The following is a 17851-nucleotide window of genomic DNA, read 5'->3' on the forward strand; positions in this document are numbered from 1 at the left end:
CCTGGGCGCTATGGTTAAACATATTTGGAATTACCAAGCTGGGGAAGTGAATTTATTCTGTTTGGCTGGGGAACAGAATATTGCCAAAACACTGCCACAACAACATTGTTGTAACAGTGCTTCTCTTTTGAACATTTCCCCCCCAAAAATTCCTGTAGTGCCTATAGTATTAATTTTATAAATACGAATTTACTGCTTCTCTGACTTTTCATACCATTTTCTAATGTTTTTATTCATAATAACTATAGTTAAATACAGGGAATTTCTCATCTTATGACCAGGAATAGGTTGTATGGATTTATATATTAACTGCCAGCTTAACTCTCTTGTTTTCTCCAGGTAAGAAAAATCACTCATCTACGATACGAAGACTTGATTCTGCCCTTCACAAAATCCTGGAATTCACCTCCCTTGCTAAATTGATTTTCCTCCCATTGGCTCTGATTGTTCAGCATTTAACACTTCTAATAGGAGGTAACTGTTGTGTAGGAAGTTCTCCCTCTGGTCCTCTTAACTAGGGGGTGCTATACATTTCTCTGATTGGCCGCCGGTTTGACAGCCGGTATTTAAAGAGCTGTCAAGCAGGGTTTCAGCTGTTGGCGTTAGCTGAAAGACACGCGTTGTAAGCTGCTGCGTTTGGCAATCTTGTTAGAAATAAATCTGTTAGCTTTTGAAATCTGGCTCACCTCAGTTATTGACCCCGTGGTTCTCCCAGCTAGAACAATAACTTAAATAATAAATTGCATAGTGGATGTCCATTGTTTCTTTTACTCTTAAGTGGTCTTTCTGTCTGTCTGTCTGTCTGTCTATTTGTGATGGTATATTTTTCTAAACACTGCCCAAATAAGCCTTGAAATGGTTTTACAATAACCATGAAGCATGTCTTGTGACAGAATTTTTTTAGAATTACAGCTAGGAATTCAAAGACATCTGTCTTACCTGTGCGGTGAAGAAAGCAGGGGTCAAGGATCCTGAGGGAAGCGCAGGGCTATTGAGGGCAATAGAGCCGAGGTCAGTACTTGAAAGAACCATTGGAGATGCGGAGATCTCTAAGCCTTTGGGTTTCTTAGCCTTTGGAGGAAGAGAATGAGATTTTACTTTGGATCCGGAAGAAAGATTCAACGGCTCAAGAGAATCTGAATCCTGGCAAGTAGACTCCAGATAGATGTTTCTGTGTTCTGAGGGAAGGGGTGAGTTAGGTGAGAGAGATGGTGATCGAGAGGAAATTGATGAAGCTGAGGATATGCTAGTTGTGTTGGGCAACATTAAGGATGATATTTTTGCAGAGACAGAGGATGCTAAAAATGGAGAAGCATTTGCTGCTTCAGATGTAGATGGCAATGACACAACAGGCCTCATGACTTGTTTGTTTGTTTTGTTTGTCACAAATCTAATAACAGTCCGGACTTCTTCCAGAGGTGTGGCATCTTCCAATTTCTCCTCCAGCTTTTCTGTTTTAATTTGCTTGACAGTTTCTGGCTGATTTTGTAAGGAATTGATGGTGAAAGATGAGTACAGCCCCGAATGAATGTATTCGTTGCGGCTTGTGCCTTTCAAGACTGGGAGATTATGCTGTTCTCGGCTCTCCAGAGGTATCTTGCAGTCGCTGTCCTGCAGCAAAAGGCTTTCTCTGCTGATTTCCACAGCATGAGGATCCATCTTTAAGATTTCCGGAAAAGAAACAAACTTGTACACAAACTTCTGACCAATCACCTTCTTGATAATATTCTGCACAAAATATCAAAGCAGGTATGAAAAATATGTAAGTGACTTGACAAAATAGCTCAAAGTAGTACAAGTGACTGACTGACTAAATAAAGAAAAGACCCCAAGTTCAATCCTGGCACCTCTGGATAAAAATATTGGGAGAATGACATTGTCACAGACTTCAAAAAGCTGTTGTTAATTCAATCACCAGCACTGGGCTTTAGGGCCAAAATGGTTTAATATAAGATGGGATAAATTTTGTTAACAATTCCTCTTCACAGAAAATTCCGGATTTTCTTGTCACTCTCCCTTTCTCCCTTTCTTTTCTAACCTTCCAAAACATAATTTTTAATATACTCAAAACACTGTTCTTTCTTTTTACGCTACATACAACATTGTCTTTTCTTACTATCCAGGATTATTGTATTTTTTTTAATAGAGTCATTTTATATTCCATCCTTATCAATTTGCCTAACAGTGATGTATTGCATGGGCACCATTCTAATTGCCCCTAAAATGCTCTTAAAAGAAACAGAAGATATTACAGGATTATAATACCATATACTACAGGTAGTCCTCAATTTATGACTGCAATTGAGCCCTAACTTTCTGTTGATAAGCAAAACAGTTTTGCCTCATTTTATCACCACTTTTGCCAAAGTTGCTAAATGAATCTCTGCAGTTGTAAAGTTAATAACACAGTTGTTCAGTGAATCTGGCTTCCCCGTTGACTTTGCTTGTCAGAATGCTGCAAAAGGTGATCACATGACCCCAGGACATTGCAACGATCATAAATATGAGCCAGTTGCAAAGTATCTGTATTTTTATCATGTGTCCATGGGGATGCTCCAATGGTCATAAGTGTAAAAAAAACCTGTTGTAGGTCACTATTTTCAGTGCAGCTGTAACTCTAAACCAGTGTTTCTCAACCTTGGCCACTTGAAGATGTCCGGACTTCAACTCTCAGAAATCCCCAGCCAGCATTCGCTGGCTGGGGAATTCTGGGAGTTGAAGTCCGGACATCTTCAAGTGGCCAAGGTTGAGAAACACTGCTCTAAACAATCCCTAAACAAACTGTTGTAAGTTGAGGACTAACTCTATAATTCTATTTTTTGTACCAGAGTCTTTTACTACTATGCCACCATACCATAAAAAGGCTGTGGAACCCTTTGAAAGAAGTGCTTCAGAAAGCATAGAAGGGCATACAAAGTGCCCCTTTTCAAATTCTTAAGCAGCTGCCACTTTTTCATGTTCACACAGCTGCTTCCCAAGTGCTTCTGGCTGTCTCTGCATTCAGGCATTAGGCAGAGCCAAGTGGCCTTGCTTGCAAATCGTGCGGGGCCAGCTGGGAATTGCTTCCAAAGCAGCCGTGTAAGCGCTCTTATAACATCGTATTATTTATATAGTGCTATTCCAAAAATGAAATTAATATTTTATTTTACAATTTTAAAAAGTCATGTAAATTACATTAGAAGAAGGGTTTTTTTGTGTTTTGTTCTACTGTAAAAGGATAAACACCAAAATATGCAGCAAAGAATTAGAAAATTTAAAAGAAAAGAAAAAAAACAAAAAAATTTCCGCAAGTGCATTGAAAGGAAAGCATCCCTGTGTCTGGGTCGGAGAAACCAGGTGCATCATATATATAAGACTATTTTTGTTTACCTAAAATTTTAAAAAAATTAAATACCTTGTCATAATAATATCTCAGAGCTCTGCTCAGTTTATCATAATTCATGTTAGTTTTGTTTTTTCTGAGTCCCCACAGCTTAGCAACCTCTTCTGCCTTAAGTAACTTAAATTCACCATCATTGGACGTCCAGCAAATCAGGTGTTCGTGTTTCTGATCAAGAAGCAACTGCAACAGGAATTGCCACAGTGTGATTGCACTCTCCATGCCTACAATAAACCAAAAAATAAAAGGAGGAGAATAAAGAGAATGTGAATATAGCTGCACTCAGAAATGGGCAAGCCGCTTGAAAGTTAGCCTACAATTTGCAGGACCTGTTTTTGAGAACTCCTTCATTTTGTTGTCTAGATTGACACTGGAGGGAAAAACCCATAGTAAGCTATTAAAAAAACATGACCATGCTTTCCCACTAATTCCACTATAAAGTACATACAATGATTTGATGTAATTTAATTTTCTCAGTTTTAAAAAAGAAAATGAGGAAATACAGATAAAACCATGTCAGTTCTTATCCTCTATTAGTATTATCACATCACAACTATCACTAGCCAGATTTTTTACTAAAGGGGGATAATTCTAGAAAATGTAACCCAGTTATAAAAGAGATATACATCTGCCTTAAACTCAAATTAGTTTCAAATACAACACATAAGTAGGATTTTATATGTAAGTATGTATATACAAGTAGCCCTCGATTTACAACTATAATTGGAACCAGAAATTCATCATAAGTCGTTACTTAAGTTGTAAGTCAAGGACCCATGTGACCAGAAATAATTTTCTGATCTTTTTTTGCAGTGATCGTAAGCAAACCACTGTCATGGTTATTAAGCAAATACAACAGTCATTAAGTGCATCCAAAAAAATATCACAAATTGCAGTCATGTGACTGTAGAATGTCATGACTGTTCATGAAGCTGACCTGCCCAACATAGCCAGGGATGGTTTGCTTGCTAATAATCCCAATAACTACTTCCAACATTGCATTCATCTATGGTTTATTTAACCAAGGTCAAATATGACACTAGAAAGCTATGTTTTATAATCTGGGAAACATGAGTTCACATAAAATAGTACACAATATACAATACACTTAAAGCTGCTTATTACCACAAATGAAACAGAGCCATTTTTCTAAGCTTTAATTTATAAATTAAAACATTAAAACATCTGTTATTCCTGGCAATCACCATAGATCAAGGCGCCTTCAGACAGATAACAATACCACGTTGTTTCAGAGTTGTCCACTGTTGGACCTCTTAATGTCTTTCTATAGAAAAATGAAGTTGAAATTGGTAAGAAAGTATGGGTGGACTGCAAATGGAATTACCCATCTTGTTACAGTTCGTTTATGATGCATTGTGTGACTGGGCATCAACACTTCCATTAAAACTTAAATATGACCAACAGCTTCCCTGCGGAGTCTGACCTGAACCCCTAATACCTTTTAGCAAGCTGAAGCCACTTTTGTTTCAGTGAACATTGTCCTCCTTTGACTTTTTAGCTGTTGTAATTAGTTGCAATATCTGACTTTATATTTTACTGTTTGTAGTAGTTCCATTGAGAAACCCCTCAAGCATACATCAGTGTATGTAGAAAAAATAAAAGTTATTTAAGAAAATATGAGTTCACACAAAAGTAAAAACCCTAAAACGTGTTTTCATTTAGTCCAGAATAATTTCCAATTTAAATAAAATATACTTTAATCAGTAACCCATTAAAAATACATTATGCATAAAAATAATAATAATCCAAAGGAGACATATTAACCTTTGCAATTTTTTTAATTGTTTATTATTTTGTTTTGGGGATGGTACTTAAAAGTATGGAAAATGTTGACCAAAAAATTGAATGCAACAGCAAAGTCTTAATGAATCCCTAGTTAATAATTACTTTATTCATATTTAGGTAACATTTTTGGTAGATAGACAAAGTAACACATTTTTCCACAGACATAGTGAATAGATTTTAAAAATGTTCAATGTAATCTTAAAATTCCAAATGCCATATAACTATGTGTATTTAACTTTACATTTTTGTGCTTTATTTTTGCTGCTTGCTTATTAGTGATTTTCTTAAGCTATACATTTTTGAAAATTATCCTTATCATAGTTTTTAATATGTTTAAACCCAGAGTCAGGCTTGGTTAGATGTTTGGCTCTAAAGTACTTTTGCTGAATATTAGGGTCTCCTAGGAAATCTCAGAATTATAGACTCACCTGGCAAAGTTAAAAACACTCTTGGCAAACTTATTTTCTCTTGGTGCCAAGGTGACTGCACAGACTTGTCCATTATGTCACCCAGAATCCAACTCATCGCCAGAGCTTTTAAACAAACCAATAAGGGAGAATATTTGTAGCTCAGGGTTGAAATGAGGTGGTGCTTTCCTTGGTGCTTTCTGAGCTTGCTTATTTTCTTGCAGATGTTTCATTACCCAAACTGGGTAACATCATCAGTGCTACCAGCTACTAGTCCTTACTAGCATTGATGTTGTTATCTATTTAGGATAATGAAATGTCTGCAAGAAAACAAGCAAGTTTAGAGAGCACCAAGGACCCCTCTTTTAAACAAAGATCATTGAACATGTCTGCCACTAGATGGCACACGATTTCTGTCTCTATATACTATCCAATCTTTTGTAATTGTTAGGCAGTAAAAATTTCACATTTCTTCTGCAAGATCTTAGATAAACTACACAAAGAACCACTTCATATGATTTACAAATGTATCAGGCCTTAGTGCAGCAGAGACAGAATTTTAAATTGCTTGTGTATGTATTACATGTATGTATATATGTCTGTCTGTCTGTCTGTCTGTCTGTCTGTCTGTGTCTGTGTGTATAACACATATCTATATTTATGGAAAATAACCAAGTAATCAAAAATGTTTTATTAACTTCCATTTATTGCCAAGGCAATTTACTGAGGAAAATACTGAACGTACAAGAATATAAATTCCCACTTTCAGCATTTTTATAGGCACATTATTCAAAAACTATATCTCTGTTGTTGTTTTTTACTGCCCCAAAAACTTAAATTCCCCTACAGGCAGTGGTGGGATACAAATAAATTAACAACCAGTTCTCTGCCCTAATGATTTCTTTCAACAACCGTTCACTTAATGGCTCAGAAAGCTAACAACTGGTTCTCCTGAAGTGGTGCAAACTGGCTGAATCCCATCACTGCAGGGAGCAAGAAATACCAATGGAATCAGAGGCAGGAATTTGTTCCATTTATTGCCATCCATATAATGCAAAACAATAGAGGTTAAGTAGGGGTTTTAAAGGCATTCTAATTTCTCATAATACTTTAGCAATTCAAAGTAAATTCTAATAGAGATTAGGGGTAACCCCAGGTCTGTGCTAAGATAAAAGTAGCAGGAATGCCCTGAGGGTAGCCCCAAATCTTCCTTTATATAAACTGCAGTGTAGCAGAAGTTATCGTGGACCCATTATAAGAAACCTAGCTTTCTGGAGAAGTCTACAGGTGAAACTCGAAAAAATAGAATATTGTGCAAAAGTTCGTTTATTTCAGTAATGCAACTTAAAAAGTGAAACTAATATATGAGATAGACTCATTACATGCAAAGCAAGATAGTTCAAGTCATAATTTGTCATAATTGTGATGATTATGGCTTACAGCTCATAAAAACCCCAAATCCACAATCTCAGAAAATTAGAATATTGTGAAAAGGTGCAATATTCTAGGCTCAAAGTGTCCCACTCTAATCATCTAATTAAGCCATAATATCTGCAAAGGGTTCCTGAGCCTTTAAATGGTCTCTCAGTCTGGTTCAGTAGGAATCACAATCATGGGAAAGACTGCTGACCTGACAGTTGTGCAGAAAACCATTATTGACACCCTCCACAAGGAGGGAAAGCCTCAAAAGGTAATTGCAAAAGAAGTTGGATGTTCCCAAAGTGCTGTATCAAAGCACATTAATAGAAAGTTATATGGAAGGGGAAAGTGTGGAAGAAAAAGGTGCACAATCATGTCAGGAAAGGACCATTCAAAAGTGTTGGGGACTTTCACAAGGAGTGGACTGAGGCTGGAGTCAGTGCATCAAGAGCCACCACACACAGATGGATTCTGGACATGGGCTTCAATTGTCATATTCTTCTTGTCAAGCCGCTCCTGAACAACAAACAACATCAGACGGTCAACGCACCGTCTACCAGGAGATTTTGGAGCACTTCATACTTCCTTCCGCAGATAAGCTTTATGGGGGTGCTGACTTCATTTTCCAGTAGGACTTGGCACCTGCCCACAGTGCCAAAAGCACCTAAACCTGATTCAATGACCGTGGAATTACTGTGCTTCATTGGCCAGCAAACTCGCCTGACCTGAACCCCATAGGGAATCTATGGGGCATTGCCAAGAGAAAGATGAGAGACATGAGACCGAACAATGCAGAAGAGCTGAAGGCCACTATTGAAGCATCCTGGTCTTCCATAACACCTCACCAGTGCCACAGGCTGATAGCTTCCATGCCACTCCGCATTGAGGCAGTAATTGCTGCAAAAGGGGCCCAAGCCATGTACTGAGTATATATATGCATGCTTATACTTTTCAGAGGTCCGATATTGTTCTATGTACAATTCTTGTTTTATTGATTGCATAATCTAATATTCTAATTATTAATATTCTAATATTCTAATTTTCTGAGATTGTGGATTTGGGGTTTTCATGAGCTGTAAGCCATAATCATCACAATTATGACAAATCACGGCTTGAACTATCTTGCTTTGCATGTAATGAGTCCATCTCATATATTAGTTTAACCTTTTAAGTTCCATTACTGAAATAAATGAACTTTTGCACGACATTCTAATTTTTTCGAGTTTCACCTGTATATTATTGGAAAAGAAAACACAAAAAGAGGATGACTAGCAGCAAGTGAATGGTCTCAACCAATGGCGGATTAAGGCTCACTGGTGCCCTAAGCACTGACAAATCTTGGTGCCCCCCTCCTTTGTACATACTGTACAAATCTTCATTGGGGTTTTTTCTCTCTCTCAACTTTGTGGTGCCCCCTTTGGGCCATTTGCCCTAAGCACATGCTTAGTCTGCTTAGTCAGGTGGTTTAAAGATTATAGCTTCATAGAATGTGAGGGTGATAAGAGATATTGGAAATCAACTAGTCCAAATCTTCACCTGATGAAGATTCCACTACTATAGCATTTCTGACATATGGTCATCAGTCTTGGCTTAAGTACTTCTACCAAATGTAAGTCTGCTACTTCTCTATACAGGCTATATCTAGCCGGTTCCATTGTTAAACAGTTTTTAGGCATTTTTTCCAACACTCAATTGAAACCTTCTCCCTGTAATATAAAATCTCTGTTCCTTTTCTTCTCTTCTGATTATACCCTGATCAAGTCTAGTATAATATTCCACATAACGTATCCTTTGAGACACGTTAAGACAACTAATACATCTCTTTTCAGTCTTTTCTTTGTGTCCCGGCCAAACATAACCAAGCAATTCCTCCTAAATTTTTCTTTCCTGGCCCATTATCATCTTTGTTGCTGTAATCCATACATGCTCCAACTTTGTAAATGTCTTTTGTAAGATGGACATAAAATGCCTAAGAGCAAGAACTACTGCAATGCGCTCTACATGGGGCAGCCTTTGAAGAGTATTCGGAGACTTCAACTCATCCAGAATGCAGCCGTGCGAGCGATTGTGGGTGCACCTCGGTATACCCACGTTACACCTATCCTCCGCGAGCTGCACTGGCTACCGATCGGTCTACGGATACGCTTCAAAGTGCTAGTCGTAACTTATAAAGCCCTTCATGGTATTGGACCTGGGTACTTGAGAGACCGCCTGCTGCCAATTACCTCCCAAAGACCCGTCAGATCTCACAGGGTCGGCCTCCTCCGGGTTCCGTCCACCAGCCAATGCCATCTGGCTACTACCCGGGGGAGGGCCTTCTCTGTAGCAGCTCCGGCCCTTTGGAATGAACTCCCCGCGGAGATCCGGACTCTCACCTCTCTCCAGGCCTTCCGGAAAGCCGTCAAAACCTGGCTGTGCCGGCAGGCCTGGGGTTGATGAGTTCCCCTCCCCTCTCGACTGGTATGGCTGTGTGATTTTCGTGTATTTTAATTATGTGTACTGTTGTTTATGTTCCCTTTCCCCTTTGAGTTGTTCGCCGCCCTGAGTCCCTCCTGGAGAAGGGCAGCATACAAATAAACCAAATACAATACAATACAATACAATGAATATTGACCCCTACATTGTACTTCTGTTGGTGCAACTGCCTTGAGCTGCTTGGAGTCAGGTGGTACATGATTAAAACAAACGAACAAACAAATACTGCATGTATAAGGTTTGCAGCTGAATGACACTCATGTTCAGCTCAATTAAACTACCACAATTCTTTTGAAATGTACACATGTCCAGTATGGTCTCCCTGCCCTATTTTCATGTTTCTAACCTACCTAAGTTAAGGACATTTTCTTTCTTCCTTTTGAAATTCATCTTGCTGGTTTCTGCCATTTTTTTTGGGGGGGGGGTGTTCTTCAGAGCTTCCTAAATCTTAATATAGTCCTCTAAATTATTTGCTATCCCTATTATATTTATGCATTTGCAGATTATGCACATTATGCTTTTAACCCTTCATCCATGTGATTTATTAAAAGTATTAAAGTTCAGATCCTAAAATTATGCTCCTCTGAACTTCAGAGCTTAGAGTTATGTCCATTTAGCATGCTATCATGTCTTGACACTGCACCATTGATTTACACTTATTGATTACACATGTTTTGATAATTCTATTTTAATTTAATAGTAATTAAATTAACAATTGGTCCACATTTTGCAGAGGCCTTACTAAGCAATGCGTTTTTCCAATTATTCAAAAGCTGACTGCTCAACAACTTATTCTAAGAAGTTTTACTCTTCTTCTGTAGCCACCTGAGCTTTCTTTTATTCATTGTTTACTTATTTGCAAATTCTATTTCTATATGACCCCATTGGGCTTAATATAAGCAAGTAGAAAAAGACACAACATGCCAGGGACTCATAACAATTCATAATAAACTATTCTAACTCAGTCACAGGCCCTCATAATGTCCTAGACCAGTGTCTTTGATAGGAAGAACATTTGCCTGCCTTTGGTCGGTTAGCACTATGCTCATCTTCTATGATTGTTCATAGATCACTGTAGGGCCCCCAAGAATACATCCATGAGCTTCTTTATGGCTCGTAGATGTAAATGATCTGGTCCTCCAGATTTAAATTCATTCATGATAGCTGAATATTTCCTATATTTTATTTATCTTTATTTATACAAGCAAAAGCATGCAATTTTTATTGTTTTTAAAGTCTTCCTGACACTAATGTTAAATCTTCATTTATCACCAAAAATAAATGATGTCCAGCAAAACTTTTTTTCCCTGAGCTGGGTGACGTAGGGCATTGTTAGTTTCCCATTCTCATTAACACTCACAGCTTCCGCTATTTCTGTAGGCTGTAGGCAGGAAATGAGAAACAAGACCAGAGGAAACCTGGCCATCTACATCTGTCCTTGTTTGCAATCTCAGCTCTAGTTTTATTTTGCTAAAAATCATCTCTTAACCCCCAAAATGCCAGTTTAATTCCCATCATATACTTTATTTTACTCTGCACTTTTCTCTGTAATCCTGTATACCTTGATCATGCTACATAAAGTACCGTAGCCATAATTTATGATGATGAAATGAGTTCCTCAAACTTGGTATCTAAGAAATTCCTGACCCAATGATGAGATTATACTCAAGGGTTTTCCCACATTATCTAACCTATGTTTCGATTTAAACAAAGTTTGTGAAATGGCTATGCGTCAGGGTTCCAAGTAACAGCCCTAACAAAATAAGCATTCATGCATAAAGCTTAGTTATAAATTTAAACTGTGAATCATAACAGTTTATATCACAAATATATAGTTTTATGTTAATTGTTTGGTTGACCCAATATGTTAAGTTAAAAAAGAAACCAAATAAAAATACACATTGTGGTTTAGCCCAATATCTCAGTCACAGCTGCCTAGGTCTTCTATACTTGGTAATGTAGCAGTACAAGTTCTCCTTCTTAAATTGGTGTTGTAGATTATTATTTATATTCAATCATTTGGTGAGAATAAATGACGTTCAATTTACTTATTTCAGGAATGGACATACAGGGACAACAGACGGTGAAAACTTACCAGATGAAACAAAGGAGATGCTTCAACAGAAACAATTTTCCATAAGGAAGATAAACAAAGGAACAAACCCAGTGGATGAGAATCACTACCAAAAACAAGTGTCATAGAAGATATGCTGCATAACTTTGAGGCCCTCACAGAATAAATAACCTCTGATTCTTCAGAAGAAGAAAACTCAGCACTGCGGAACAGGAGACAGGACCTTAGATCCCTGAAAAACAAACAGGATACAACAGTGCCCTGAAAGTAGACAAAGAGAAGTCATGGCAGTTGATGACATCCTAGATAGAACAAGGAACTGAAACAAATACAGTACCGCAAAAAGGTAGCCTTCAAGACTACTCAGAAACTGCAGTAGGTACAAATTGCAGTGGGCAACTGGCTAGCTGACTGGCTGGCTTTCAAGAGTCACCCTAGACATCTAGGCTATGGACTCAGCAGGCTTTGAAGTACAATTTAATGTGTCGGTTTTAACAATAAACTGTTATGCAGCTTGGCTTCTGTGTACATTCAGAACAGCCTTGTTTGTAGATATTCAAGCCCTCTGTACTCCCTGAAGAAAGTCTGCTGGAAGTCTGCCATTATTGAAAAGTCAGGAGAATGGCCTAATAGGTAATATTTCTACATTGTGGACCTTATGAATAATCTCCCCCTGGAGCCAAGCTAGCATAGAGCTTCCAGGCTTTCCAGAAGCTAGTAAAAATAGAGACTTTCCAAATGTATTAATTATTTATTTTACATCCTGTATTACTATTTATTGATGTAAACCAATGGGAATCCATGCAGTTTACAGAAATACGTAAATAAAACAAATGTATGCTAACTTGATACTTGGCTTGTGAAATTTCCTACCTGCCTGGAACAACAATCAGAGATGTGACAAAACACTTCAAGATTTATAAAGTCCATAGTCAATCATCAATTCTAGATAATACATATCGGAAAGAATAATTCTGCCAAGGGCACCTAAAATTGTATCACCACGAACTCTAAATATCCAGAAAGAAGCTCAAATGCATTCTCATTCACAGAATAGAATTGGAACGGGAAAGAATAATTCAATGAAACTATTTCATGAGAGAAATTTGGTTTCTGGGACTATACTAAGATGTGGATAATAGATTACTAGCATAGAATGTTTGAATGTAATGAAGTCTGATAATAAAACGTATCTGAAAAACGCATAAAATTGAATTGTGAATTGAATCCTGTATGTGTAGGATATCACATTCTTGAAGTAAGCATCCCCTTGAACTACATAAAGTAGTTTTAGTATTGCTATAATGGAACCAATAAAAATTAGAAACATCTCTAAATCATAAAATACATGATGTAATGTTCAGAGTATAGAAAATTTAAAATGTTGGAAAATTGTTTTACATCAATCCTAATAGCATGTTACAGAGATATTTGCCAAAATCTCAAATGGTTGCCATTAAGAATTTTATAGGGGCCATGGTAGCACAGTGGTTAGAATGCAGAATTGCAGGCTAACTCTGCCCACAGCCAGCAGTTCGATCCTAACCGTCTTAAGGTTGACTCATCTTTCCATCCTTCTGAGGTCAGTAAAATGAGGAGCCAGATTATTAGAGGTAATAAGCTGACTCTGTAAACTGCTTAGAGAGTGCTATAAAAGTACTGTGGATCGGTATATAAGTCTACATGCTAATAATACTGCTATACAGGAAGGAAGAAGCTTTTTCCATGTTTATTCTGTTATATGATAATATGGAAAATTAGGAGTGAACTGCACATACCTTTATTGTGACCTATGGAAACTGTATACAAATAGGACAATGGACATATGCAAAGGTACATTCTATAATATATCCATAGGAATCTCATAAGCTTTTGACAAAATGAATTCTAACTCATCAATAGATCTATACATCTAAATACCAAAAACTGCTTTCCTAGGTTATTTTAACATTTCATGTAAAGCTTTTTAAATAATATTTTAAATTTATTTATTTATAGGTTTTGTATGTAACCCAATCCCTTGGCAACTCAAGATAACGAACAGAAATAGAATTAAAATAAATAAATTTAAGCCTAAATATTAATAAAATGATACATTTTGAAAGAATGGAAAGTCTTGCATTAAAAAAATGTAAAGAAGGTGGTTTGCTTCAATTCTAATGGCAGTTTGTTCACAACATGCTCCCTGCATGAAGATAGCAGTATATGTATTACTTGCACAAGAGTAGGGGTTGGGTTCTATAATATCTAAGACTTTATATTCCATGTAAGCAATACAATATAAAGGTTTGGAAGGCAATTGTCAATCCAATGAAGTTGTTTCAATAAGAGGTTTTGTGGCAACGTCAACAACACATTATTATTCTACCACATTCTGGGCAAACAGCAATTTCTTGACCATCTTCAAATGACCAGAAATGTACATTCTAATAATCCTAATCAATATCAGATAATTGACTTGTAAGACACTCCTTACCAAGAAGGAGTGTCTTACCAAAGGTGTTACAAGGCTGTGCAGCATAAGTGCTAGATCCAGAAGGAGCCAAAACTAATCCTTAAAGATCAGAATAGATTCTACCCTGAGACCATTACAACATCCTCCAAGACTTGACCAGTCTCTCAGAGGGTTGAGCCTCTGTCAGGTTTTTTTTGTTTTGTTATGTTGTATGTTTTCTAATTGTACATGATTCTTTCTTATTGGTTTCATGGTTGTTTCCTAGAAGGAAGCTTCTACAATAAATAAACAGAAGTGCACTCACATCACAAAGTGCCCCACAGCATTTTTCCTGTATTCTCCTGAATTCAGCCCCTGGTCTCAGTCACCTCTCCATCTTGTCAAAATTGAGTTTTGTTTGTTAAGCCACATCTAGTACTTTATAGCCCAGAACAATGGTGAGATTCAAAAATTTTTACTACTGGTTCTGTGGGCATGGCTTGGTGGGAGTGGCGTGGCTTGGTGGGAGTGGAGTGGCTTGGTGGAGTGGCTTGGTGGGCGTGGCAGGTGAAGGATACTGTAAAATTTCCATTCCTACCCTACTCCAGGGGCAGGATAAGTAAAATCTGCATTCCCTCCCGACTCCAGGGGAACCTTACTGCAAAATCTCCATTTCCTCTCGATCAGCTGGGACTCGGGAGGCAGAGAACAGATGGGGGCGGGGCCAGTCAGAGGTGGTATTTCCAGTTCTCCGAGCTACTCAAAATTTCCACTACTGGTTCTCCAGAACTGATCAGACCTGCTGAATAACATCTCTGGCCCAGAAACAATCAACTATGTAAATATATAGTTATATAATATAATCCCTTCTCTGTGGTTTTCTCATTTTTCCATTTTTCACAACTGCACCTCTTAAAATATTATATCGATGCAGTTTTCCTCATAGTTGGGTTTTTAAAAAGTGGTGTTTTTTAGAACAAAATCCTGTTGAACCTTAGAAATACTTTTCTCTGAAACTGAGACAAAATGTAGTGATATTTTCCAATCTTCAACAGCATCATCATACTTGCTCCCCACCAAGCCTCCAATATGTTGACACTGTAAAAGTCTAAATCAGGACTTCCGCCTATTATATTTCAGAGTTGTCTTTCTGGAAAAGGCAGATAATAGCTAAAAGGTAGAACGTCCTGCAGCACTACACAGATTGTTGATATTTAACACCATACAAGTTATCAAGAACATATAAAGGTATTTCAAAAGAATAATGGAAATGCAAATGTAAATTTTGGAGTAAGATTCATATTCTAATACAGAAGGTTTCGAAAGTGAATATAAAGATAAAACCAGAAACTTGAGGGGGGGGGGTGTTAATGGAAAAAGACTTGAATTTTTTTTTTTAACTTTGCTGTTATATATGTTGAAGGCAGCAAGACTACTTTATGCACAAAAATGGAAAGACGCTTCAATTCCCACAATGAACAAATGGCTGCAAAAGTTATTGGAGTTAGCAGAGATGCTAAGTTGACTTCTTTGATAAAAGAAAAAAAACACTAGTACTTTTGTTTCTACTTGGAAACCGCTTCTGGACTTTGTGCTCAAGGTGGGAAAAAATGATACTTTGATTTTGGGTTTTACCCATTAATTTGATTTATTGTTATAGAAATGTTTGATGTTACCATCTTATTCTACTGCACCAAAGTCAACGCCTTATGTTTCTTTTTTCCTTCTTTTGTACACTTTTCCCTTCCCTTTCCCATCCCCTATTTTTCCTATTACAGTATATTTCAGAGCTTTGTTTCTGGAAAAGCCAGATAATATCTAAAAGGCAAAAGTCCTGCAGCGCTACACATTGGAAATATTTTTGCAAATTGTAGCTATCTTGCATTCTCCAAGATGGCTTCTGTAAATAATAAAAACTATATTGGTTGGGTAGATTAGTAAACTTTTAAGGTGCTCAAGACAATAGCAAAAGCAGAGGTGGGCTGCTGCCGGTAGTTCTGACCAGCAGCTGGGCCCACACACCTGCCCTGGCGCTATCCCACCCTATATAATCGCCAGTTTTTTGATGCCGCGTGCATGCACAGAAGGTTTCGCATGTGCACACTCAAATTTTCGGTTCTGGGCAAACCGGTTGTTATAGTATGTGATCCCCACCTCTGAGCAAAAGCCATAATTGGAATGGGCATAATCTATCAATCTCCATATCTGTTTATAACTATATGCGTCTGTCTGTTTCTCTGTCTGTCTATCTATCTTCTTTCGTTTTTAAGAATTTTCTTAATTCTTCCAGCTTTTATGCATCTGCTTTTATTAAAGAACTTTTCTCCTAGCAATAAACTTATTATTTATGACAGCTATTTTTATTCTACATTGCAAGATACCAGTTCAGCCAAATTTACTTACGTACAAGTCATATCAACAATTATAACTTAATACACAACAAAACATCTGGGTGAGAAGAAAGAGGAAAGAGGCCAACTTTTTCCATTTTTTCTCCATTATTTTTCCATTTTTTCCATTCCTGGTGCCATTGCATGATTTGCCTAATGTTATATCCAGAAAAACATTTTTTAAAAAACCTGAAATTTCACAAGAACACCAAACTCTAGAAAGATTTCTTTTGCTTTTAGCATGTATTTTTATTTAATTTGGAGATTCAGGCAAACTTTTAATATAATATTTTAATATAATATAGCCTATAGCAGTAATGGTGAATGTTTTTCTGCTCAGGTGCTAAAAGGGTGCGTGCCCAGACCCATAATGCAATGCCCTCCCCCAAGCATGCATGCACAACCCCCCATGCTCCCCCCCCAGCGTATGAGCGCAGGCCTCACTGAAGCCTTTGGACTTCCAATAGGCCCGTTGGGCTGTTTTTCGCACTCCCCAGGCTTCAGAAAAGCCACCTGAAGACTGGGGAGGGTGAAAAATGGCCCAACAGGCCTACTGCAACTTTAGAAATGAACTTTTGGTTTGCCCCTTAGACCATTTTTCACCTTCCCCAGGCTTCAGGAAAGCCTTTGTGGTCTGTGGATGTAAAAAATGGTCCAACGGGCAAACTGGAAGTTCAGAAACGTTTCTGAACTTCCGGTAGGCCCATTGGGCTCGCTTTTCACCATCCACAGGCTACGGAAGCTTTTCTGAAGCCTGGAGAGGGCAAAAAACTGCCTTTCCCTGCCCTCCAGAAGGCTGAAAATCAGCTGGCCAGTGCACACATGCATGCTGCAGCTGATATAGAGCAACGCCTTGCATGCCCTCAGATATGGCTCCGTGTGCCACCTGTGACACGCGTACCATAGGTTCGCCATCATGGGTCTATACCATATTTGATCCAGGAGAAGGGCCTGATATTTGCTAACAGCATTAGTATTTATCCCAATTTTCGTAGGGTTTAGTTTCTATTTTAAAAACATTACTTTTCACTTGAATACTTAATATACTCTTTGTGAGATAGGCTGGCATATAAGTGTGTGTGTGTGAGAGAGGGGGGGGGAGGGAGAGAGAACTCCAAATAATCCATGAAAGTACATAGAATCTTCCATTTATACGGGAGTAAATTCCCCTGTGAGGAAATTGCTTTAGAGTAGGATTATATAGAGAGCCAGTTGGGTGTAATGGTTAAGGCACCAGACTACAATAAGGAGATCATAAGTTCCAGTTCTGCTTCAGCACAAAGCCCAGCTGGGTGACCTTGGGCCAATCACTCTCCCTTGGCCCTAGGAAGGAGGTAACGGCAAGCCACTTCCAACAACATTTGCAAGAAAAGGGCAGAGACTTGTTCAGGCAGTCACCAGGAGTCAGCACTGACTCAAACACACACAGAGATTATATAGGATTGCCTACTTAATCATAAAATTTCA

The 17851-nt window shown here is 37.9% G+C and overlaps 1 protein-coding gene across 3 annotated transcripts in view; it reads right to left on the bottom strand.

Moving 5' to 3' along the window:
* Positions 1-17851, bottom strand: part of ELK3 (ETS transcription factor ELK3) — a 51575-nt gene that overhangs the window by 19929 nt on the left and 13795 nt on the right. For 2 of the 3 annotated variants that reach the window (XM_014051527.2, XM_087723331.1), the window contains exons 2-3: positions 3395-3603; positions 940-1728 (exon numbers count right to left, since the gene is read on the bottom strand). In XM_014051527.2, coding sequence (XP_013907002.2) covers positions 940-1728; positions 3395-3601 — 996 coding nt within the window. In that variant the 5' untranslated portion in view covers positions 3602-3603. The remainder of the gene's footprint in view (positions 1-939; positions 1729-3394; positions 3604-17851) is intronic. The other variant, XM_014051528.2, reaches the window with a different exon arrangement.

The sequence above is a fragment of the Thamnophis sirtalis genome, unplaced genomic scaffold (assembly GCF_051295495.1).
Source record: "Thamnophis sirtalis isolate CommonGarterSnake01/CBP01778 unplaced genomic scaffold, rThaSir2_p1.2 scaffold_9, whole genome shotgun sequence".
Lineage (NCBI taxonomy): Eukaryota > Metazoa > Chordata > Lepidosauria > Squamata > Natricidae > Thamnophis > Thamnophis sirtalis.